The sequence below is a fragment of the Rhincodon typus genome, chromosome 16 (assembly GCF_021869965.1).
Source record: "Rhincodon typus isolate 14 chromosome 16, sRhiTyp1.1, whole genome shotgun sequence".
Taxonomy (NCBI): domain Eukaryota; kingdom Metazoa; phylum Chordata; class Chondrichthyes; order Orectolobiformes; family Rhincodontidae; genus Rhincodon; species Rhincodon typus.
Window position 1 is genome coordinate 60673944 of NC_063347.1, and position 24212 is coordinate 60698155.

General features: G+C 43.9%; 1 protein-coding gene across 4 annotated transcripts in view; it reads left to right on the top strand.

Annotated features, from left to right (window-relative positions):
* itpr1b (inositol 1,4,5-trisphosphate receptor, type 1b) overlaps positions 1 to 24212 on the top strand; it is a 500439-nt gene that overhangs the window by 217591 nt on the left and 258636 nt on the right. For all 4 annotated transcript variants that reach the window (XM_048606463.1, XM_048606462.1, XM_048606465.1 and 1 more), the window contains exons 24-31: positions 2343 to 2493; positions 2800 to 2854; positions 3780 to 3945; positions 8560 to 8742; positions 9708 to 9797; positions 9895 to 10032; positions 13827 to 13952; positions 22222 to 22422. In XM_048606463.1, coding sequence (XP_048462420.1) covers positions 2343 to 2493; positions 2800 to 2854; positions 3780 to 3945; positions 8560 to 8742; positions 9708 to 9797; positions 9895 to 10032; positions 13827 to 13952; positions 22222 to 22422 — 1110 coding nt within the window. The remainder of the gene's footprint in view (positions 1 to 2342; positions 2494 to 2799; positions 2855 to 3779; positions 3946 to 8559; positions 8743 to 9707; positions 9798 to 9894; positions 10033 to 13826; positions 13953 to 22221; positions 22423 to 24212) is intronic.

Below are 24212 nucleotides of genomic sequence, written 5' to 3' on the forward strand. Positions count from 1 at the left end.
ACATACACTCGCTCACATGCACACACCCGCACGCTCTCGCGTGCATTCACGCACGCACTCACTTACATGCACACACATACATTCATATATTCTCACCCACCTCTCACCCAACCCTCCCCTCTCTCACACTTGAATCTGTTGGATGAATTTGTATTTGCAGATACATTTTACTTTGGTCAAAAAGCACACATTAATAGACGGTCAGTCAATGTGGTGTTTTCTAAATTCCTACGTTAGAAATAAAACCAGTCTGACTCCAAACCAAAACACAAACAGATTCTAGGCCCAAAACATCAGCCTTCCTGCTCCTCTGATGCTGCTTGGCCTGCTGTGTTCATCCAACTCTACACCTTGTTATCTCAGATTCTAAACAAGGTCTCACACCTAACATGCATTGTCTGACCTAAAATGTTTGTATTGATAAAACCTTTAGTTCTCTTAGGACTGTGAGTTGAAAGGAATTCGGGGATTTACGTTACATATAGATTTAATCAATTAAAACCTTCTAACCGAAGATTTAACAGCATCTTAGGTTTGTTTAGTACATCCTCATCAATGGTGTGAATCTTTTGATCTTTTACTTCTAAATTCTGTATCGGGTACTACCTCTCTCACTAACACCTGAAGAAGGAGTGAGGCTCAGAAAGCTTGTGTTTTCAAATAAACCTGTAGGACTATAACCTGGTGGCGTGTGATTTCTGACTTGCACAGCAGGTTACAGCACAAACAATTTTTGGGAGGAAGGCAAAGAAAAAGAGTGATCTCATAGGGCTGCCACAAGATGTCTCACTCCAACTGGATCTTGACCTGAGTCATGTTGCAAATCTGAAACACTGTTTAAAAAATTGTTCGGTTTTTTTTGCAAGTTACCGGGTCGTCTCCAGCTTTTATAAGACTGGCATTGCTTTTGTGTTTCAGTTTTTGCAGAAGGTATTCAAATTTAATATTTCAAAGGGTCTGGTCCAATTAAATTGCTGCTGTTTGGAGCAGCAAGCCCTCAACATAAACTGTCAGTGGCTCAGACATTCCCTCCCAATCAATTGGGTTTTTCTTAATCGCCACCTAGTTTGTGGCTCAAGGGTTCATAATTTTAACAAGAGATAACAAGGTGTAGAGCTGGATGAACGCAGCAGGCCAAGACGCATCAGAGGAGCAGGATAGCTGACGTTTCAGGTCTGGACCCTTCTTCAGAAATGGGGGAGCGTCCAGACCTGAAACATCAGCTTTCCTGCTCCTCTGATGCTGCCTGGCCTGCTATGTTCATCCAGCTGTACACCTTGTTATCTCGGACTCCAGCATCGGCATTCCTACTATCTCTGGATAATTTTAACAATGCATCTGACAGACCAGCTGGTGCCTTTGTAACTTGCACTAACATTTGAGTCTGTGCGCCTTGCCTTTTTTTTTGCAGCTTGAGGGCTTCTTAACCTAATGGCTTTAGCCATCAGAAATTGCAAAATTAGGCTGCCATTATACTGAAATGAACCAGCATGCAATATGCTCGTTGTCAATTCTCAGACCAGTCACCATGAATCATCATTCACGATTGAGACCGTGAATGAGAATCGCTTTTTTTTACTATTCAAAGAGAATTCTCATGTTTGAAAAAGGCCTGGAAATACCACAGAGTTCACTGATTTGGACTATCGATGGTTCTTCAGAGCAGAAAACAATCTGTAGAATGTCGCTGCTGTTTCATTTCAAAGGAGCTCAAACTGGAAAAGTAGAAGCCTCTTGCTTTGTCCTCTAGCAGGATTTTTTTTTTCTAGTCTCTGTATCGGCCACAACTGGCAGCATTCTCCCCTCTGCATTGAAACGTTGTGGGTTCAAGCCCAGTTGGTTGAGCAGGCTCAAGGGGTCAAACGGCCATTCTCATTTCTTATGGTCTTTTCCAGAACACTGAGCCAATTTAATGTTGGCTAACATTCCAGTCCAGCGCAGTACAGGAAGCATGCTACACTCGAGCAAGTTCTGTATCTTGATGTATTAAACCAAAGCTCCATATTCCCATTTGGGCCAATGACCGAGATCCCATTGCCCTATTTTGAAGGACGGGATATTTTCCCTAACACCTTGATTATCCCTAACTGATGTCACCAAATTAATTAGTAGTGCAAATTAATTGCCATGTTCTAACTTGGAAATTAGTTAATTGGCCTTGAAGTGCCCTGGGCATTGTGAAAGGTACCATTTGAGTACAAGATTATTTTTCCAAAAGATTTAATTGTCTCAGTTAAAGTTGGCTGATGTGCAAACCTTACTCCTATGTTGAAGAGTATTCGTTTTCTATAATTGGCTGCACACTGCTGAAATGATTATTTTATCCCTTTTTTCTGTTCCAGTTCATCCTGAATGTTCGTTTGGATTACAGAATCTCCTGCCTTCTGTCCATATTTAAGCGAGAGTTTGACGAAAGCAATGCACATCATCAATCAACTGACTCCCCACCAAGCGTAGGATCAGCTTCTCAGGAGGGTGCAAGTAATGTTCCAGGTTTGTGTCAAGTGGTTGGAATGAACGAAAATACTTCAATTCTGCGTTTGGCGTAATGTATTGCCATGTTAACCAAAGCTTCTGATTAATTGGCCCCAATCATTCCAGGAGATGCTGGATAACAAAATTAAACTGGAAATGTACAAAGTCCTCAATTTTTGAAGAGATTTTGGAGATGTGTGGCCAATAAGTAACTGGAATATCAAATTTGATCCCAGTGCAAGGATTGATTGATATGGTATTGTGTTCACTGCATTCAGCAGTTTCAGTAAACTCTCGGTTTCTTGGATTTATTTTGTTTTACAGGGACATTAGATTTCGAGCACATTGAGGAACAGGCTGAAGGGATCTTCGGTGGAAGGCAAGTATTAACTGCCAGTAGTCTGTTGAAATGCATCAGACACTGGTATGAATGAGGCACCCTGTGTTATACTCAGTTATTGTCCCTTGTCCATTTCCAGTAATGGGTTAAACAATGGGCACCCAGCTGGGGCTGGGCTGTCGGAGCACAATTGCCGAATGCTGTGTTGAAGTTGTGGCATCTCGACGTGAAGGGGCTTGGGAATTAAGTTATGTAACCGAATGCTGCAGGTTCTTCAGAGCACCAGCTGCAAAGCAAGTGTTGACAGTCTGGGCATATCCATGCAGTTTGTCATCTTAGCTTCTGAGGCTTCTGAGTAGGTGGAACACAGCGTGGGGTAATTTATCTAAGATAATAAAGATACGGAGGGAGCAGGCACATGTCTTGATACCATGACTGTATTGCTTCCAGCGTAGTTACTGGCTGTACACGAGTGGTGGGTGTTACTGTTCCCTGAACCCTTCACTATCCCAGTGACTGCGAACACTCCGTGTTCGACCGGTATATGTACACCCTGTGATGTGATGAAGTAGGTCCGTCTTCCTGACCATTTTCTTCCACTCCAGAGGCTTGAGCACAATCTCAGGGCTGGCTAAGGGAGCGCTGGTACTATATTTCAAGCTGGCCCTTTAAATCAAGGCCCTGTCTTCCCCCCGCCCTCGCCAGGCCCAGAATATTATAATGGGGGGTGGTGGAAGAGGAGTTTACTTGGCCATTATTTAATCCTTGAGTAATGTCACAAAAACAGATTGCTCTGTTATCTTCACGGAACAGTTTGTGAAACCTTATTTACAGAACTTGACCGTTGTGTTACTGCATTGCAATAATGACTGATGTTATGAAAATTGCTGTAGAAATGCAAGTTTTTTTGATTTTTGTTGACACTTGCCACCACTTGTGTTACGTCTTTGTTCTTGAAATGCAGCGATGAAAACACTCCATTAGACCTGGACGATCATGGGGGCAGAACGTTTCTACGGGTCTTGCTTCACCTTACGATGCACGACTATCCACCTCTGGTATCTGGAGCCCTCCATCTCCTATTTAGACACTTCAGTCAGAGGCAAGAAGTTCTTCAAGCATTTAAACAGGTATCTAAAGGAATCTTTTTCACTCCTGATTGGCGATGTAAGCACTTCTCATTCTGCAGGTCACTCCTGTGATCTGAGGATTTAGCAAAAGTTGACAAAATGAGGGAAGTGCTGTATTGTTGTACACCTTGAAGTCCTATTCACCAACGAGCAATTGTGGCCATCAGTGGGACTGCGTTGCTTGGACAGATGTGGATACACACAAAAGCAAAATTCCGTAGATGCTAGAAAGCTGAAACTAACACCGAATACTGGAGAAACTCAGCAGGTCTTGCAACATCTGTGGAGAGAAACAGAATCAACGCTTCGAGTCCTGTACAACTTTTCTTCAGCCCTGGAGACTTTGGAGTTGTGAAGAAGAGTCGTACTGAACTCAAATGTTAACTCTGTTTCTCTCCACAGATGCTGCAAAACCTGCTGAATTTCTCCAGCATTCTGTGTTGTTGCAGGCTTATATATGTTGCGTAGCTTGGCTTGCTTCCATGAATGTTTGGTGAATGCTTCAATGTACAGCCCCCATAAAAATACTAGAACACATTTCTAATGGTTTATTTTAATAAGCCTGCCTTGGTTAAGCACATGTCTCCAGAGGCTTGGATAATTCCCTCCTGAGGACGGACAGTTTGAACTTAGAAATGTAGGATTTGGCAGCAGGAGTAGGCCATTTTGACCTTTGAACCTGCTGCACCATCAATAAGATCGTCACTGACTGGTTTTGGTCTCGACTCTACTGTCCATATCTGTCTCAATAACCATCAATTCCCTTGTCAATCAAACACCGAACTAACTCAGCAAATGTCACTTACCCCTCATGAGCCCAATCTTGTCCAGGTTTTGCTGCTTTTGGGCACTGACTGACTGTTGTACCTGAGGGAGTTGCAAATTGGTGCTGAACATTATGCAATCTTCAGCGAACATCTCCACTTCTGAACTTATGATGGAGGGAAGGTCATTAATGAAGCAGCTGAACATAATTGGGCCTCGGTCACTACCCTGAGGAGCTCTTGCAGAGATGTCCTGGAGCTGAGAAAATGGATGTCCAGCAACCTCAACCAGTTTCCGACATGCTACGTATGGCTCAAGCCAGTGTAGAGTCTTCCTCCCTGATTTCCATTGACATTAGTTTTGCTGGGGCTCCTTCCATTGTTGAATATGGCCTTGTGTCAAGGGCTATCTTCCTCCCCTTGTCTCTGGAATTCAGCTCTCTTGTCCCTGTTTGAACCAAGGCTGTAATGAGGTCAAGAGCTGAGTGTCCCTGGAGGAGCCCAAACTTGAGTGACAGTGAACTTGTTATTGCTAAGCAAGAGCTGCTTGATAGTACTGTTGAAGCCCCTTCCATTACTTTACTGATGATGGGACTGTAATTTGCCCATTGGATTTATTCTGTATTTTAAACACAGGACACAGTCTTGGTAATACTCAATGCCTTCAGCTGTTTCCTGGTATCCTGGAGAGTGAATAAATTGACAGCTCTGATGCTAGAAACCCCCATCGATGATTATGGTATTTGGCGTGCAATTAGTCCTTCACCAGATCGACCACCTCCATGTTTAGGTCTACCTGGAGCTGCTCCTGGCATGCCTTGAACCAGAGTCGATCCCCTGGCCTGTTTGTTAATGGTAGAATGAGAGATGTACCAGATCATGAGGTTGCAGATTGTGTTGGAGTATGATTCTGTTGCTACTGATGGCCCACAGCGTCTCATGGCTACCCAGACTGAGTTACGAGATCTGTTCATTTGTCACAGTGGTAATATCTCAACATAGTGTTTTCTCAATGTGAAGATGGTACTTGGCCTGCAGAAGGACTGTGCAGGGGTCACTCTTACCAAAACTGTCATGGCATGCTGCATCTGCAACTGGTAGATTGGTACAAATGAGGTCAAGTCTGTTTTTCCCGCTTGTTGGTTTCCTCAACGCCTGTCGCAGACCTAGTTTAGCAGCAATGTTGTTTTAGAGCTTGACCAGCTCAGTCAGTCATGGTGCTGCTGAGTTACACTTGAAGGACGATGGGTGGGGTGAAGGCAAAGATTCCGTGTACATTCTGTGGCCTTGCCCACCTCAGTGCTTCCTTTAAATGGTGTCCAATGTGGGGGAGTCCTAAGTCATCAGCTGGGGAGGTGGGGACTTGGCAACCAGTAGGGGGTTTCCTAGCCCATGTTTAACCTGAGACTCCATGTGGTAAGGTGTCAATGCTGAAGGTCACTCCTTCCTGACTGTATACCACTGTGCTGCCACTCCTGCTGGGTTTACCCTGACGGTGGAACAGGGGTAGTGTTGGTGATGTAAGGGACACTATCTGTCTGTAAGGTATGATTCTGTAGTCTTGACTAGTCTATGAGCAGGATCGACAGGGTTGAGTTTACCATTTTCTCTGCACCTAGCTACATGCCATATGCTCTTTCCCGCCTCATCCCTTTGGCACTGTTTGTGGTTTGATACGATTGAGGGACTTGCTAAGCCATTTCGGAAGGCGAATAAGAGTCGACCACATGACTGTGGTCAGGAGTCACGTGTAGGCCGAGCCAGGTAAGGATGGCAGATTTAATTCCCTAAAGAACCAAATGGATTTTCATGACAATGGTTCCATGATCATCATTCGACTTGTGATTCCAGATTTTTTTTAAAAAAAAAAGTGAATTAAAATTCCACCATCTGCTGTGGTGGAATATGAATCTTGATCCCCAGACCATTTCCTGGCTATTTGGATTACTAGTCTAACAAGAGTACCACTATACCATCACCTTTCCTTCACTGTGAGTCAAACCGACTGTCTTAAATTAGTTTTGCATAATTTCATCTCTCACTCTGGAACATGTAGCAAATGTTATCCAATTGCAAAATCACATCTAATGCTGGGCATGGGAATTTTTAGTTTTGCAGGTACGAGCTGCCATCAGCACACCAAAAAGATACTCTGCCAGCCTCCCCAATGACTGCATTTGAATTTCTGTGGTGCCAAGTATTTCGCTGGCTATCCCAAAGACCCACATATCATATCAAACAGAACATCCCTTCAACTGTTAACAATAAGTGAGCTAATAACCGTACCCAGCCAGCCTATGTGTACAAAAAGCCCTTAGTTAGTATTAGTATGTGTTAGTATGTGATTCTGCAGTTGGTCACATACACTGGATGAGTGTGGAAAGAATTATCCTGGCAACCAATTTAGGATTGTCGGTTGGGCTCAGTGTTGTGCACCTGTGTGTGCTGGAAGCTAGATACATTAATACACAGGTCCTGTTCTTTGTGCACATCTTCTTTCTGCCTGCAATGATCCTTTTTCAATGCATCAAAATAGGCGACAGTCATTCTCTGACTCATTGGTCAAAGCATTGCCCTGAGAAATCCATCAAATAAAACTGAAGCAAAGTTTGGTTAACCATCAATCATCCATGAACTGGTGGATTCCCCATGGCAAGTGTATCTACCAATCAGCAGTCATCACTCATGGAGTGCAAATGTTGTTTTACCTTAACTTGGCGAATTGTCTTGATGAGTGTGGGATGATAAGCTTCAACAAAATATGTATCTTTTCAGAAATACTCAAGTTCTGTTCTTCCAAATAAATACAAGTTGCTTATTATCACAGATACTGATTCTTCCTTTTCAAGGAAATGAAATATTGCTTGCGTTGATGCAGTGATTTTTGTCTCTAAAATGAGTGAAGCATGTGGCAGTTAGAAGTCCATTCGTCAGAAATTGAGATGTGGCAGCCCCCTTCATACTGTCGTTAAGGAATTTGCGATCTCATTTCGAGTATTTATGACTTGTGAATCTTTGAAATTAATCCATTTTCTCCACTTCCCCATTATCTGACATAGCCAGCTTCTGCCAGTTTCCAAAGCCACTGGAAGGTGTGCCATTGTGATCCAAGGTGGGGCTACAACACATTTTTTTTTTTTCCCCATTAACCTTCCATCCAAGGATACAATTCCAATGAAGTCAGTCAGCTCGGGCGGCTGGACAGCCAATACAGAGTAACGCCAACAGCGTGGGTTCAATTCCCACACTGCACTGGAAATGGTTACCGTGAAGGAGTCCCCTTCTCAACCCCTCCCATCACGTGAGACGTGGCCTCCCTCAGGTTAAACCATGACCAGTTGTTGCTCTTCAATGAGAGAGCAGGCATATGGTCTAATAGGATGACAGTGATTGTACCACAGTTCCAGTTTGAACTTGTATGTGGGGAAGTATATCCGAATTAACCTGCAACTTCTAATGCTAACAGCCCCAAGTTTACAGTTGGGTTGCCGCACGCAATGTTCTACAAACCGTAAATTCCAGGTTATTTGGCTGCTTGGAGGCTGTTCTGTTGTGTTACTTGCTCATCAGTTATTGAATTCCTGGCTCATCCAGAAGCAAGTAGCTTTCCTTTTAATGTTGGTGCACATGGTCAGCCTCATGAAACGTAAGGACTTTCAGGGTATATTTGATGTTGCAAGACTGGCACCAACTTTCCACCCACATGTATGTTCTTTCTGGAGTTTACAATCGAAGGTTAAGCCGAATGTTTTGTGTCCGAAATGTCTGTCGTGCTCAGTTTGCAAATAGACGAAGCATTTCAGAAGATCCTTCAGGATCTCATTGTCATACCTCCTGTGATGTTCCTCAGGTCCAACTGCTTGTTACGAGCCAGGATGTGGAAAACTACAAACAGATCAAAGCTGACCTGGACCAACTGAGACTGCTGGTGGAGAAGTCGGAGCTGTGGGTCTACAAGGGCCATGCCCATGATGAGGTGATGGAAGGGGGTGAGAGTTCCACAAGCAGCAGTGAACTAAAGAAGAAGAAAGAGGTATATAATGCTTTGCCCTTGACCATGGAAGGCAAGAAACTTGTGCAATTAGCCATGCCTGTTAGCAGTAACAAGCACCATAGATACACAATTGGCAAAACCATGGTTTAAATCCCAGCATTAACAGGGAATGCATTGCATCTGTTCTTTTTTTGTGCTGCCTATTAGCCATGAGAGTGTGAATGTGGTGGTAAACGCGTGGGAGAGGTTTATAATGGAGGGGGTGTTAAGAAAGGCCAGTGCATTCAAGAGGAAAGCAATTATTGCACTGCTAGTGCCTCCTGCTAAGTCCATCCTTCATTAGCATTTGTAACATTGTGAGAATAGAGACTATAAGAATTACTGGAAGGGAAGAAATTTCTGTTGAAGAAGGCTCTTCAGTTCCACTTACTAACTTAAGTTTACACTTTTTTTGGGATATTAACATTTAGCAAGTTGTTTCATTTTTAAGGATTTTTATATAGACTGTCCAAAATGGTTTATTTCCAAAGAACTGCGGATGCTAGGAATCGGAAAGGAAAACAGAAATTGCTGGAGAAACTCAGCAGGTCCGGCAGCATCTGTGGAGAGAGAGCAGAGTTGACCTTTCTGGTCCAGAGTTCTGAAGAAGGGTCACTGGACCTGAAACGTTAACTCTGCTTTCTCTCCACAGATGCTGCCGGATCTGCTGAGTTTCTCCAGCAATTTCTGATTTCCAACAATTTCCACGTCCGACGCCAATTTATATGCTTGACTTTGGTTGTGCTTGGATGGATGGGAGAGGCTGCTGTGGTTCAAGACATTTTTTAAAAGGCTGAACAAATCCATTAACACTCCCCTATAAAACCCGACTAGACTCTGAAAATCTTCTCACGATTCATACCAATAGTCAGTGATTTTTAAAAACTGTGATATTCTTTTAACAAAGAAATACCACTTAATCTAAATAATAAAAGATGTACGTATCTTATTTTACCCTCACACAGGGTGACTTTGTGAAAGGTCAGACTGCCAGCTCAGATGTGGCACCCACAATTGAAAGCACCAGCAGCAAGAATTATAGAGTCATAAAGGAGGTGAGGTTTCTGCGCTTCCCCTGCATGCACCAGCAGCATCATCTAGGCTGCACGGTTGTTTCTGCAAAGCCGATCACTTGCCTTTTGCCTGTTGCAGGTTTTGATCCGACTCAGCAAGCTGTGCGTGCAAGAGGGCTCATCTGTGAGGAAGAGCCGCAAGCAGCAGCAGAGATTACTGAGGAACATGGGCGCCCACACTGTGGTCCTTGATCTTCTGCAGATTCCCTACGAAAAGGTACTGACCGGTCCAGTGTTGCTGTCTATTGTGGTGAAGACGGGATATAAAAGTAGGAATGTTTTTGCGACAGTCATGTTGAGCGTTGTTGCAGCCATACTTGGAGAACTGTTTTGGACTCCTTTTTATTTAAGAAAGGATATAACAGTTCGGAGAAGGATCACTTGACTGCCGGCATGAGGGCGTTATCTGAGGAGGAACAGTTGGGACAGCCTGGTCCTGTAGATATTTTCTAACCAACTTCTCAGATGTTAGGTGCCTCTAGCATTTAGGAGAATGATAGGTGATGTGATTGAGACGTGTAAGATCCTATGCGGATGCTTCCCCTCATAAGAGACTAGAACTAGGCGATAAAATAAGAAGTCTTCCATTTCACACTGAGAGGAGAAGGATTTATTTCCAAGTCCACAAGATGTAGGAGAAAAAGTAGGCCATTGAACCCATTAAGTTCACGCTATCATTCACTGAGGTCATGGCCGATCAGATAATTCTCACCTGAACTTACCTGACTTTTTCTCACGACCCCAAATTCCCTTGCTGACTCGGAAATCTGTCCAGCCTCCGCTTTGAATATACAGTACTTAATGACCCAGCCAATACAGCCCTCTGCGTTAAAGAATTCCATAGATTCTGTAACCAACGAGAGAAGAAATTCCTCCTAATCTATGTCTTAACCTGTTACAAGACACTTCTGCACAAGGGGAAACAACCTTTCTACGTCTACTCTGTCAAATCCTGTAAAAATTTAAGAAGGTCATGAGCAGTGGAGATGGGGTCAGTGAATACTTTTGGGGCAGAGGTAGATAGATCTTTTGACTAACGAGGGAATCGATGTTTACGAGGGGCTAGGCAGGAGTATGGAGTTGAGCCCACCGTTAGATATCAGCCATGATCTTTATCAAGTAGTGGAGCAGGCTCGAGGGACCAAACAGCTGCCTCCTGTTCCTAATGTGGATGTTGGTACACCACATTACAGCCATGAAATCTGAGCCGGTGTATCATTGTGGGCTTATAACCTCAGCAATTGCAACCCTTTAATCAGTGGTTGAATTTTTCAGATTTCCTTTTTAAGACCCAAAATGAACCAACATGATGATCAATTAGGTTGCCAATCTGCAGTTTACCTTTGCCTCACTGATTCTTTTAACCAGAGTGTAATATATCCTCCTGTGAAGCAGCAGCACTGGGGTTGTGCCAGTCAATAACTGTCCCTCTATAAGTCACATTGACTGTTGTGGCCATCAGGTTAAAAATGATGGCAGCGTGCATTAAGTTTATGGCTCTTCTCTACAACATAAATACATGTTCTGTGATAGGTGGCGACTTTGCTTGGTAATAGTCAGCAGTCCATTTTGTATCTCTCCCAATGACTTGCTGGAAATTGGCAAAAGAACCAGAGGAGACATTAAGAATCAGACTTTTGCACAGCGAAAGGAATGTACTACCTTAAAGTGTGGAGGTAGCAGATTTAAAGGGTGGTTTTGAAGTATTAAATTGGATAACCATAAGAAAGAGGAAAATTGCAGGGCTGTGGGAAAAAAGCAAAGAAACAATATTGTTAACTGCCCTCGGAAATGGACTAGTGAGTTGCTCAGTAGCACCAACTGCTATCAAATTCCATGGCAAGAGTAAAAGCAGACAGATCATCCAACATCAACCTTGGCATCAAACGCGACAGAGGTTCACCCAGTCCAGTCAGTCCTGCGAACTTGCATGATACTAGAGAATACGTGAGAAAGGGAACCAGCTAGGGGTCTCCTCTTCAACAGATCAATTAGTTTGTCTTGATGGAGCAAGGTTGGTGTCCATCACGCAGAGTGGCTCAATACCACCATGACTAACCAAGCTGGCCAAGTCCTGAAGGACATATCTGGCAGGCGTGGCCAGCAACCAGTTGTGGGAGAAGCCACATGACAGGAAAAACCGACTTGAACTCTCCCTTGCCACAATCTGCCTTTCACAGACATCTCTACCTCTGTCGATGTCGGGCAGAATGACTACCACACAATCCTGGTGGAGACAAAATGCCACCTTTTTGTGTTGAGGGCATCCACCATTGGTTTATGTGGCACAACAACCCTGTCAACTGGGACAGAGTCAAGGGACCTGCAGCTCAAAGCTGGAGATCCATGAAGTGCTATTTTCTGTCAGCAGCAGCTAAGTTTTATCTGAGATAGTAGGAACTTTCCCTTTCCCTCCCCACCTTTATCTGCTTTCCGGAGGGACAACTCTCTCCGTGACTCCCTCGTCCGCTCCACACTCCCCTCCAGCTCCACCACACCCGGCACTTTTCCCTGCAACCGCAGGAAGTGCTACACCTGCCCCCATACCTCCTCCCTCACCCCCATCCCAGGCCCCAAGAAGACTTTCCACATCAAGCAGATGTTCACCTGCACATCTGCCAATGTGGTATACTGCATCCGCTGTACCCGGTGTGGCTTCCTCTACATCGGGGAAACCAAGCGGAGACTCGGGGACCGCTTTGCAGAACACCTACGCTCGGTTCGCAACAAACAACTGCACCTCCCAGTCGCGAACCATTTCAACTCCCCCTCCCATTCCTCAGACGACATGTCCATCCTGGGCCTCCTGCAGTGCCACAACGATGCCACCCGAAGGTTGCAGGAACAGCAACTCATATTCGGCTAGGGAACCCTGCAGCCCAATGGTATCAATGTGGATTTCACAAGTTTCAAAATCTCCCCTCCCCCCACCGCATCCCAAAACCAGTCCAGCTCGTCCCTGCCTCCCTAACCTGTTCTTCCTCCCACCTATCCCCTCCTCCCACCTCAAGCCGCACCTCCATCTCCTACCGACCAACCTCATCCCGCCCCCTTGACCTGTCCGTCCTCCCTGGACTGACCTATCCCCTTCCTAACTCCCTACCTACACTCACCTTTCCTGGCCCCATCCCCGCCTCTTCGACCTGTTTGTTTCCTCTCCACCTATCCTCTCCTCTATCCCTCTTCTATCCGCCTCCCACTCTCTCCCTATTTATTTCAAAACCCCCTTCCCCTCCCCCTTTTCTGATGAAGGGTCTAGGCCCGAAACGTCAGCCTCTCTGCTCCTATGATGCTGCTTGACCTGCTGTGTTCATCCAGCCTTGCACCTTGTTGTCTAAGTTTTATCTGACTTCAATTTGCAACATTATGTTCTGCACATCCCTTGCTCCACCATCTCGGTGATTCATTGATGCGTGTAGAGGAGAATGCCTGGTGCAGTGCAGCTGCCAACCTGCAGCAACCTACCGAGGCTACTTCAAAAACACCATCCAGACCTGTCACCCCCTCACCGGGAAGTACAGGGCCAGTAGAAGCATGGAGCGCAACTGTCTGCAATCCCCTTCTAAAGCCGCTGCTTCATTCTTGCTCAGTAAAATCCTGGAATTTCCTTTCTCGGAGCACAATGGCTTTGGATCCACCGCTTAGTCTGCAGTATTTGAAAAGGTGGCTCGCCAACACTTTCTCGAGGCTGAGTAGGGATGTGCAATAAATGCTGGGCTTAACAGTGATGCCCACATTCTAGGAATGAATAGTTTACAGGAATGAGTTTAATTGAATAGCCCAACTGAGAAACCAGCAAAGGTAGGGTGGGTCAGATGATGTGTAAATGCATTGTATTATTCAAACGTTCTTTGAAATAAAAAAATCATGAGGGTGGTAAGACGGGTTGCTGATTGGCCATCTTGCACTGTTGCACAAAGCAGCAATCTATCTGTTTGATATTGAAGGCCCTGGGCAAGCTGTTGTTACTTGTGAAAGGTTGAGTGACCTCTTTACTGTTGCTCCCTTCAGGCTGAGGACATTCGAATGCAAGAGATCATGAAGCTGGCGCACAAATTTCTGCAGAACTTCTGCGCTGGCAACCCACAGAACCAAGCGCTCCTTCACAAGCACATCAACCTTTTCCTTACTCCAGGGGTAAGAATATTTCTCAGAACTCTGTAAGCTTTTTTCTGTGGCTGCTTGGTGACTGTGCTAACAGAGAGGGTGTCTGTTGGATTTGGTCTTTTTAGTTGACATTGTCGTGATACCTTTGTTACAGGCTTTCGACACTCCATGTTGTTACATCACGATCACTGCTGTCACAAAGCAAAAACTCAGTTACGACAAAACCAGTAGGTGGGGCAGTGTTGATGCGCTGGGTCTTGTGCCTAGGTTAGGATGGGGAGAACTAGCACTGATGAGTCAACATTCATTGGCAGTCCCAAGAAAGGGCATGTGTAGAAGCTTAAATAGGGATCGTATTATGATAGCAAGTTTTTTTTCTGTTCAATAACCCATCAGGACTCACTGGTGACTGTAGGTGTGTCAGCAGTAGAATGGTACCCAGACAGGAGCCAGTGTGTTTCATAGTGATGGGTGAAAAATGGAACTGATGATGAATACATGAATGTCCGCTCTCAAATAGAACGATCTGAGCAATTCATCTTTTTTTGTTCTTGTGCCAGTACTTTTTTTTTGCCCCCTCTTGCTGGAACAGCAGCTGCCTATCACTTGCTTTCCCTCGTCCTCCATTCTCTCTGCCCCACCATGCCCCCCACTCTGTCGTCCCCTTCTCTCACTCTCCTTCTCTGTCTGTCTCTGTTTCACACACGTTTAAACTATTTGAATTGAGAGAGAACTTGTTGAGTGAGGGTGGAAGGAAAATATATTAAAAAGGCAAGAAATAAACACCTACGCTCGGTTCGCAATAAACAACTGCACCTCCCAGTCGTGAACCATTTCAACTCCCCCTCCCATTCCTCAGACGACATGTCCATCCTGGGCCTCCTGCAGTGCCACAACGATGCCACCCGAAGGTTGCAGGAACAGCAACTCATATTCGGCTAGGGAACCCTGCAGCCCAATGGTATCAATGTGGATTTCACAAGTTTCAAAATCTCCCCTCCCCCTACCGCATCCCAAAACCAGTCCAGCTCGTCCCTGCCTCCCTAACCTGTTCTTCCTCCCACCTATCCCCTCCTCCCACCTCAAGCCGCACCTCCATCTCCTACCAACTAACCTCATCCCGCCCCCTTGACCTGTCCGTCCTCCCTGGACTGACCTATCCCCTCCCTAACTCCCCACCTACACTCACCTTTCCTGGCTCCATCCCCACCTCTTCGACCAGTTTGTTTCCTCTCCACCCCTCTCCTCTATCCATCTTCTATCCGCCTCCCACTCTCTCCCTATTTATTTCAGAACCCCCTTCCCCTCCCCCGTTTCTGATGAAGGGCCTAGGCCCGAAACGTCAGCCTCTCTGCTCCTATGATGCTGCTTGGCCTGCTGTGTTCATCCAGCCCTGCACCTTGTTGTCTCAAGAAATAAACTGTCTCCTTTTGTGCAAAAAAAAGTATTTCTTCCAATGTTGAACTGCTAACTGTATCACCACAAGCAATAATGTGCAACTTTCAGGAAGAAAATTACTTTTAATTGCATCCTTATCCTAGTGGGGAATTTCTGTTTGGACAGATAAACTCAAGGTTTGTGTGTGATACTTTAATCTATGTTTTCTGATTAGCCATGACAGGACAGCAAGAGACACTATTGCAGTTGTTATGCATACAAGTTTTATCATTCGGAGAGCTTTCCAGAAGAGCAACTAAAACACCATGTGAAGTGAGAAATGTCAGTGTGCCTGCATTGCTCCAGGCTTTGTGGTTTATACTTAGCAAAAAAGCCGAAGGCAAAGTTAGCACATTATGTGGATCTCTGCTACTCACCTAAATGTACAGTCAGTTCGTGATCACAGGACTCTAGTTTCTACATTTCTAATGTCTTTAGAGCATCATAATCCACCGTCTAGGACAAGCTACTCAATGTATTACTTTGAAAACCAGTTGCTTTGTACTTTGGGGCTTGACATGACATTTGGTTTTGCTTCTCATGTCCTCTTTCCAATGACAAACGAGATAAAACCCAATGCTGGAGTACTGTCCAATCATTGGTTTGGAAATATGTAGAGCAAATGCGTCAGCTGAGGAACCGTGTCGTCCAATTTCGCTTTGCATGGAACATTCAAAATGAATTCTATCCCCCTTCGCAGTGACTGAAACAAACCGAAGTGGGAGATAAAGTCAAAAAGGCATTTGCGTCAAGATCTACAGCATTAATTTAAAAAAAAAAATGCATGGACATTTTATTTTCAAAGCCTCCAAACGTGTTAATAGACTTTGGGTGACACTCACTATCTGCATTGGGAAGTTGGACTTGGTTTAGTCCATGTATATATGATTTGAAGTGTGTGTAACAGCTGGTAAGACTATGTGGGACTTTCAGGTTCTGAATGGTAGTAAACCTAAGATTAAAAATGGTAAACTAACTAACTCAGTGATTTGAATAGTACAGTTCAGCAGAATACTTTTAATCAAGTATTTTCCTAATAAACAGTGTCTTTTGACCTGGCATGGTACAGTGTGGTGTATTCTGGTTTCACCATTTCCAAATAAAAACCAAAAGAACTGCGGATGCTGTAAATCAGGAACAGAAACAGAAGTTGCTGGAAAAGCTCAGCAGGTCTGGCAGCATCTGTGAAGAAAAAGATGAGAGTTAATGTTTCTGGTCCATTGACCCTTCCTTAGAACCTTCCATTGCGAAACGTTAATGCTGATGTTTTTCTTCACAGATGCTACCAGACCTGCTGAACTTTTCCAGAAACTGTTTTTGTTTACCATTTCCAAGCCTACACTGCTCTTACCTATCAAACTGAACACGTAAAAGTATCATTGTGCATTGCTAACTGATATGTGGCTCCTGTTAGATGTAGCAATCACTCTACAAACAAGCTCTAGTGTTGATTTTTGTTGTTCCTTTTGACAAAATATTCCAGCAGGCATGGAAATGAAAGCAGCAAGTTATTAGCATAGCAATTTGATTTAGTTTCTGCCCAATATCCGACTGCTGAGGTGATTGATGTGAATGTATCTGGAGTAAACTGTTAAACGACTGCGTATTAACCGTGCTACTTACCTAACAGCCCATCATAATTACCAGGCCCATGTGCCCAGTTATTGATTTGCCAAACTATTAATTTAGCTCTTGGCCTGTTTTGGTTTTGAATTGGCTTTTATTTGGTTATTGTCACTGTTGCCTTTGAGGCCATTGGCATCATATTTCTAGCTTTCTTTGCACTTCCCTCACTCTGCCAGTCAATGTTAACTAAACATTCCCCATTGCTTTAGTCCTCCTTTGTATTTACCCTCCACTTCTCCTTCAGTTGTTGCCAGGAAAAGGCTGTTGGTTTTTCCTTTCTATTGTTTGTACTTGGTTGTCTTTCTCTCTCCAGCAATCCTTTTGATTCTTGAACTTTTAACTGAGATACCCAAGTCCTAAACCACAGTGACAGTCAAATTTGTAATCCCGTCTGCTCTGACTTCTGAAAGACATACAGACACCGAAAAGCAGAAACTGGAAATAGCTATGTAGCCCCTCAAACCTACTGCACTATTTGAAAAGATTCTGAATTCAACATCTGGTTCACTTTTTTATCTGCTCAATCCTTAATTTTTAACCCGCATAGGGTCTACCAGTCTATTGATCTCAATCTCAAATGTTCCCCTTCACCGAGCATCCTGTTTTCCTGTGTCATAAAAAGAACAGGCTGCCATAGGAACAGGGTTTCCACTGGAGTTTAGAACAGTGAAGGGTGAGTTGAATGAATTGTACACGATCCTGAATGCTGTTGATAATGTGGACCTTTGGTGGGGAAAGGGGTTGGAAAAAAGGTGGTTCACCTGGGTGAGTCCAGAACTAGAGGGAACAACTTTTAAAAATTAAGGGTTGCTCTTTCAGGACGGAGAGTTTATTTCTGAGGGTTGTGAGACACTGGAACACACGGCCCCAGAAGGTGGTGATGGAGAGTCATTGAACATTTTCAAGGCAAATTCTTACTTGGCAATGGAATCGAAAGTGTGCTGGATAGATGGGAGTGTGGAATTCCAAACATAAACAGATCAACCCTGATAATGCTCAATGGCAGAGCAGGCTCGAGGGGCTGAATGGCCTAATGCAAACTGCATATGTAAACTTTACTTCATTTTTTTTCCCTTTGTACTTTGTCTGATATATATTGGAGTGACAGAAGGATGTTGGAAAAGTTAACTCAAGTATACGCATTACAGCTTGTACTTGGAAAGATTGTTCTAATTATAAAAAGGGGATGTCTAACTTCCCAGGAAATGTACTTTCACTTCTGTATTGCTTAAAAGCTCTTCTTAGTATTTCAAGGGATAAACTGTCATTCTAATAAATATTCAATGTGCAACACCTACCCTTTCTCAATACTTAGAAATTTATGACATTGCTTTTCGTTTTAAGATGATACTGTAAAAAGCTGAAGTACTGACTACCCTAAGTGAAACACTTGCAGTGAAACTGAAGGCTGTGTCACTGTGGTCTGACTCAGGTTTTCCAGCTTAACGTCCATTAGAACAAAAGAAGATAACAGGTGGTTTATGGAGCAATATAAGATTAGACTACAGGTAAAGTTAAAGCAGAATATTGTTTCAAATAAACATTTCACAGTCTCAGGAGGGAACATGTTAAAAGTGGAGAAGTTTTTAGACTCGGCAATACAATTATTGACATGTAGACTCCCCTTCCTGAAGTGTAGTTGGAGGCAGGAGACTGGGAACGATTTAAGAAGCAGCTGGATTTTACAATAGTTGGATGCTGGAATTTCTCTGGGGAATGAATCACGATTGTCTGATTGCAACCTTTAACTGCTGAGATCTTGTGTCCTAGGATGAACCTTTATCCCATTTCTTGATCAATTTAGGTGAAGCATTCTATTTGAAAAGACTTCCTTCACTCTTTGTTTGGTGGGGGCGATGGGCAATATATCTTCAGCAATGTTTGCCATTTGTGGAGTCTCCCTATAAGTGTGTTCAGTTTCACTGAATAGTTTAGATTGAACACAAGCAGAATGGAATTACCAAAGTGTAGAACTGGAATGATTCCGAACCAGTCTTAGACTCTGTCTGTCGAGTAGTTGCAGTCATTTGCTATTTATTAGAGTGCGAACAGCACAAGCTGAACAAAGCAGAGGCACTATTCTGTTTCTTGTCCTGCGGGGTATTTCCAGAACTGGTTCTTTAAACACACAGTCTAAGCTGACAGTGCAGCATTCCCTCAGTATTGACTGAACGATCAGAAGCAGTACCTTCTCTCAACTAGTTGAGAAAAATCTCATGGCACTATTTCATATAAAAGCAGGGGTGTTGACCCAATATTTATCCCTCCAGCAGTATCTCATAAGATTAAAATGAAAGCAAAATACGGTGGGTGCTGGAAATCTGGAATATACATCTCAAATGCTAGATACATTTGGCAGATCTGGCAGCATCTGTAGAAAGAGAAACAGAATTAACACTTCAAGTCAAATATAATTCTTCAGTTCTGAAACTGTCAGAATTCATACTTAAGGAGCTAAAACATATATTAAAAATCATTAAAGAATCTGGCAGAGTCAACGTGGTTTTGTGAAAGCGAAATAATTGTTGATAGGTGTATTCGAGTTCTTTGTGGATCGACCAAGCAGGGGAGATGAGGGAAACCAGGAATGTAGAGTATTTGGATTTCCAGAAGGCATTCAGTGAGGTGCAATCTAAAAGGTTACTGCAAAGAAAACAGCTCATGGGGTTAGGCATGCTTATATTGAAGGAGATAGAGAAATAGATTGTCTATCTGGAAACAGAGTGGGGAATAATGGGTCTTTGTCAAAGAAGCAAGCTTTAATACTAGAATGCCACAGGGATTCCTGCTGAGCCTCAATTAGTTATTATCTGTGTTAATGACTTGGATGAAGGGGCATTGTAGCCAAATTTGTTGATCTAACAGATAGTTAGGAGGGTAATCTATGAAGAGGATATGAAAAACTTGTGTGTGCATATATGGAGTGAATGGACAAAATTTGGTACATGGAATATAATGTGGGGAAGTGTGAGCTTCCTCATTTTGGTGGGAAGAGTGGAAAGTGGAATATTACTTAAATGGAGAGAGACTGCATAATGCTGTCGTACAGAGGGATCTGACTGTCCTTGTACATTAATCTTAAAAGCATTAATGTGCAGCTGCAGCAAGTAATTAAGAAGGTAAATGGAATGTTAACCTTTTTATTGCAGGGAAGTTAGAGAATAAAAAATAAGGCGGCCTTGCTACAACTTTACAGGGCATTAATGAGTCCACACCTGCAATACTTTGTGCAACTTCGGTCTCCTTCCTTAAGTATAAGCCTGCATTGGAAACAGTTCAGAAGAGGTTCACTTGGCTGATTTCCTGGATGTGCAGTACATATGAGGAAAGGCTGGGCCTGTGCTCGAAGTTTTGAAGAGTGAGGGGTGATCATAGTGGAGTATATTAGATTCTGGGAGTGGGAGTGGGGGTGGGGGATGGTGCTTGGAAGGCTAAATGCTAAAAGGATGTTTCCTTTCGTGGGAGGCCCAGTTTAAAAATAAGCAACAAAAACAGAAATTGCTGGAAAAGCTCAGCAGGTCTGGCAGCATCTTCACAGAAACATCATATCATCATAGCACAAAACCATAAGACGTAGGAGCAGAAATTAGGCCATTTGGCCCATCGAGTCTGCTCCGCCATTCAATCATGGCTGATAAGTTCCTCCACCCCATTCTCCCGCTTTCTCCCCGTAACCCTTGATCCCCTTGATAATCAAGAACCTATCTATCTCAGTCTTAAATGCACTCAATGACCTGGCCTCCAGAGCCTTCTGTGGCAGTGAATTCCATAGATACAGCACTCTGGCTGAAGAAGTTTCTCCTTATCTCCGTTCTAAAAGGTCTTCCCTTTACTCTAAGGCTGTGCCGTTGGGTCTTAGACTCTCCTACCAATAGAATCCTTAGTGTGGAAGTGGGCCATTTGGCCCATCGAGTCCACACTGACCCTCCAAAGAGCATCCCACCCTGACCCACCCCTTACCCTATCCCTGCATTTCCCACCCAAGACACTAGAGCAATTTAACATGGCCACTCCACCTAACCTGCACATCTTTGGACCGTGGGAGGAAACCGGAGCACCCGGAGGGAACCCACGCAGACACGGGGAGAACGTGCAAACTCCACACAGACAGTCACCCGAGGCTGGAAGCAAACACGGGTCCCTGGCAGCAATGCTAACCACTGAGCCACCATGCCACCCCTACTGTGGAGAAAAATCAGAGTTTACCTTTCGGCTTGTGACCCGTCCTCAGAAGCCTACGAAAGAAAAATGCAGTCTCCTATCAAAGATGGATGTAAAGAGGAACCTTTTTTGTGTTTAAACTTTCAAGCGCTCTCCCACAGTGAACAGCAGAAGTGGCTCCTTGACTAATTTGAAGGTTGAATTAGGTAGATTTTTTTTATTTGATTGACCGAGGCGTCCAGGATCTGGCGAGACAAGCAGGAAAGCAGAGGTCAGGTCACATTAGATCACTTTCAACTTGGAAACTTGATTTCTCTCTGTGGATGCTGTCAGTCCTGCTGAGTATTAGGAACATTTTCTTTTTTTATTTAAAAGAAAAAAAATCAGCTCATTAATCTCTCAGATGTTTTTGGGACGTTGATGTGCACAATGCCTATCATGTTTCCTAAATTAGAACAATGAAAACATACGAAAAATACGTAATTGACTGTGTAACACTTGGGCATATCAGAGCTACTGAGGTGTAGTCATTCTTTTCACTGATTTCCTCCTAGTTGGCTCGTTCAAACTTCTAACAAAGCCTCTGCCTAGCTATTTCCACCTTGCTGCTGAATCTTCCTCCTTTTGTGTCGCTGCTGCTTCTGCAGAGGAACATCTATCCTTAAAATACCTCTCAAATTTATCCAGTTTTTCTACTTTGCTGCTGCTTGTAGTTTTTTGAATCCGGATTGTGATGCACAATTTTCACTAATTTCACGTTGTGCAGCAGGTCACGAAAACTTGGTTCGATTTAGGGTTTATGACGTAGAGAACAGAACATGGAGCTCAACCCCCGAGTATTAACTTGTTAAAACATGGAGAGAGAAGTCTTTCTGGGGAGTTGATTTTTATATTTTGTGGCACTGACTTTTTTCTGCTGTTGATCCTCCTTGCTGCTATCCAAATTTCTGAACTTCTTTAGTTTCAAGCTTGCAGGATTGGGGGGAGGGAAGGGAAAATGTGGGTTTGGGATCAGCTATCAAAAAAAAACAAGTCCTCCACTGGTATGGACTCTGAAGGAGGTTTGTCATTGCAGATCCTGGAGGCTGTGACCATGCAGCACATCTTCATGAACAACTTTCAGCTGTGCAGTGAGATAAACGAGCGTGTGGTGCAACACTTTGTCCACTGCATTGAGACTCACGGCCGCAATGTACAGTACCTCAAGTTCCTGCAGACCATTGTGAAGGCGGAAGGCAAGTTCATCAAGAAGTGTCAAGACATGGTAATGGCTGAGGTGAGTTGTGTTGACTTAAATTTTAGCTCTTTGCTTAGTCATGCAATCTGGCGCTTGCAGGCCTCGAGGCAGACCACCCCCATGGGGTTACAAGTACCATGAGTGTAACAGATATATCCCCCGCCCCTACTAAAGCCAGCTGTTGGCGGTTTAAGGCAGCGAGGTCTCACAAAATGACCATCCACCTTTTTTTTTTTTGAGTTGCGGCTTTTGCCATCACCTCACACAGCAACTCTTGCCCTCTGAAAAGTAACCACACTCTGCCTGGGGAAAAGTAGCATACCGGAGGCTTGCTAACTTGTGTGCAAAGAAGATGCAAACATGAAAACCTGAGCTCCAGTCGCTGGGGTACCCAGACTTAATAGGCATTTGAGGGACAATATTTATGTTGTTGTGATCTGGGAAGCACTTGCCCGAAAGGGAAGTGAAAGCAAATTCAATATTAACTTTCAAAAGGAAATGCTGCTTCATTTGGAAGGGAAAATATTTGCAGGGTTTTGGAGACTTGGGACTAATGGGAAACGCTTGAAGAGCTATAACATTGGACCAAATGGCCTCCTATACTATGTGTCAATTTAACAAAAAAAAAGCATTCATTCCTGGATTGAGTATCCGTGGCTGGGTCAGCATTTATTGCCTATCCCTAATTGCCCTGGAGAAGGTCAGAGTGAGTGAGACCCTTCGGTCCAACTTGTCCAAGCCAACCAAGGTTCCCAAACTAAACCAGCCCCACTTGCCTGTGTTTGGCCCATATCCCTCTAAACCTTTCCTAAAGGTGATGCTGAGGTACCAAGGTGGTGCCTTGAATTTTGCAGTCAGGGGCACCCACGGTGTCACTGGGTTGGGGGGGGGGGGGGCGTTGGTGGTGGGGTGCAAAATTCCAGGATTTTGACCCAACGACACTGAAGGAACAGCAGTATGTTTCCACGTGTGGATGGTAAGTGGCTTGGAGGTGTTCCCATATACCTGCTGCCCACGCAGGAGAACAAGCTTCTTGGTTAACGTGGGGTTACGAGTACAATGAGTGTAACAAATATTACCCCCCACTGAGCCAGATCCTGGAAGTGGCAAATTGATGACCTCCCAAAATATTGATGTTTTCCATTTGATTTGATTGAGATGAGAAAAGTCAAATCTGGTAAAGTGACTCAGCTTCTGTAGAGTATCAGCAATATGCATTGCCTGGCCATGTACTGTCCAACACTGAGCAGGTCCAGTGTGAAGTGAAGAATGCGCTGCCTGAATTCCAACATTAAGAATTGAATTGAATTGAATTGAATTATCTTTATTGTCACATGCACTGGAATGAGTGCAGTGGAAAGTTTGCAATATTACTTCTTACAGCGTCATCTCAGTTACAAGATACGTAGAGACAGATACTTAAGTATGGGTGTAAAAGAGAAAAAAAAAAGACGTGCAGCATAAGAGTAAAGAGGAAAATTTTTTTTTAAAAATACTCCATTTACAGTCTTTCCATCCCAGTCCATGTCAGCACCTAGTCTCCAGATTGCACCAGGCCAAGTCTCCCCACACACCAAGCTTCACAACTCAAGGCCTCTCCTCCACCGCACAAACGTCCTCCGCTCTCCTCAATCCCAGCCTATGGGGGTGATTGTGTACAGAGAAGGCAAACTCATATTTTCCATCAAATAGTTAGGTGCTAGGGGCATTCTAGAGGTCAATGTTTCGCGAGTTCTCTCGCTCTAAAAGTGCTCATTATTTTCAAATGAAGGCCTAATGTCACTTACATTGTTCGCAAAGCTGTTGATATCCATTATTTTTTCTTTGTT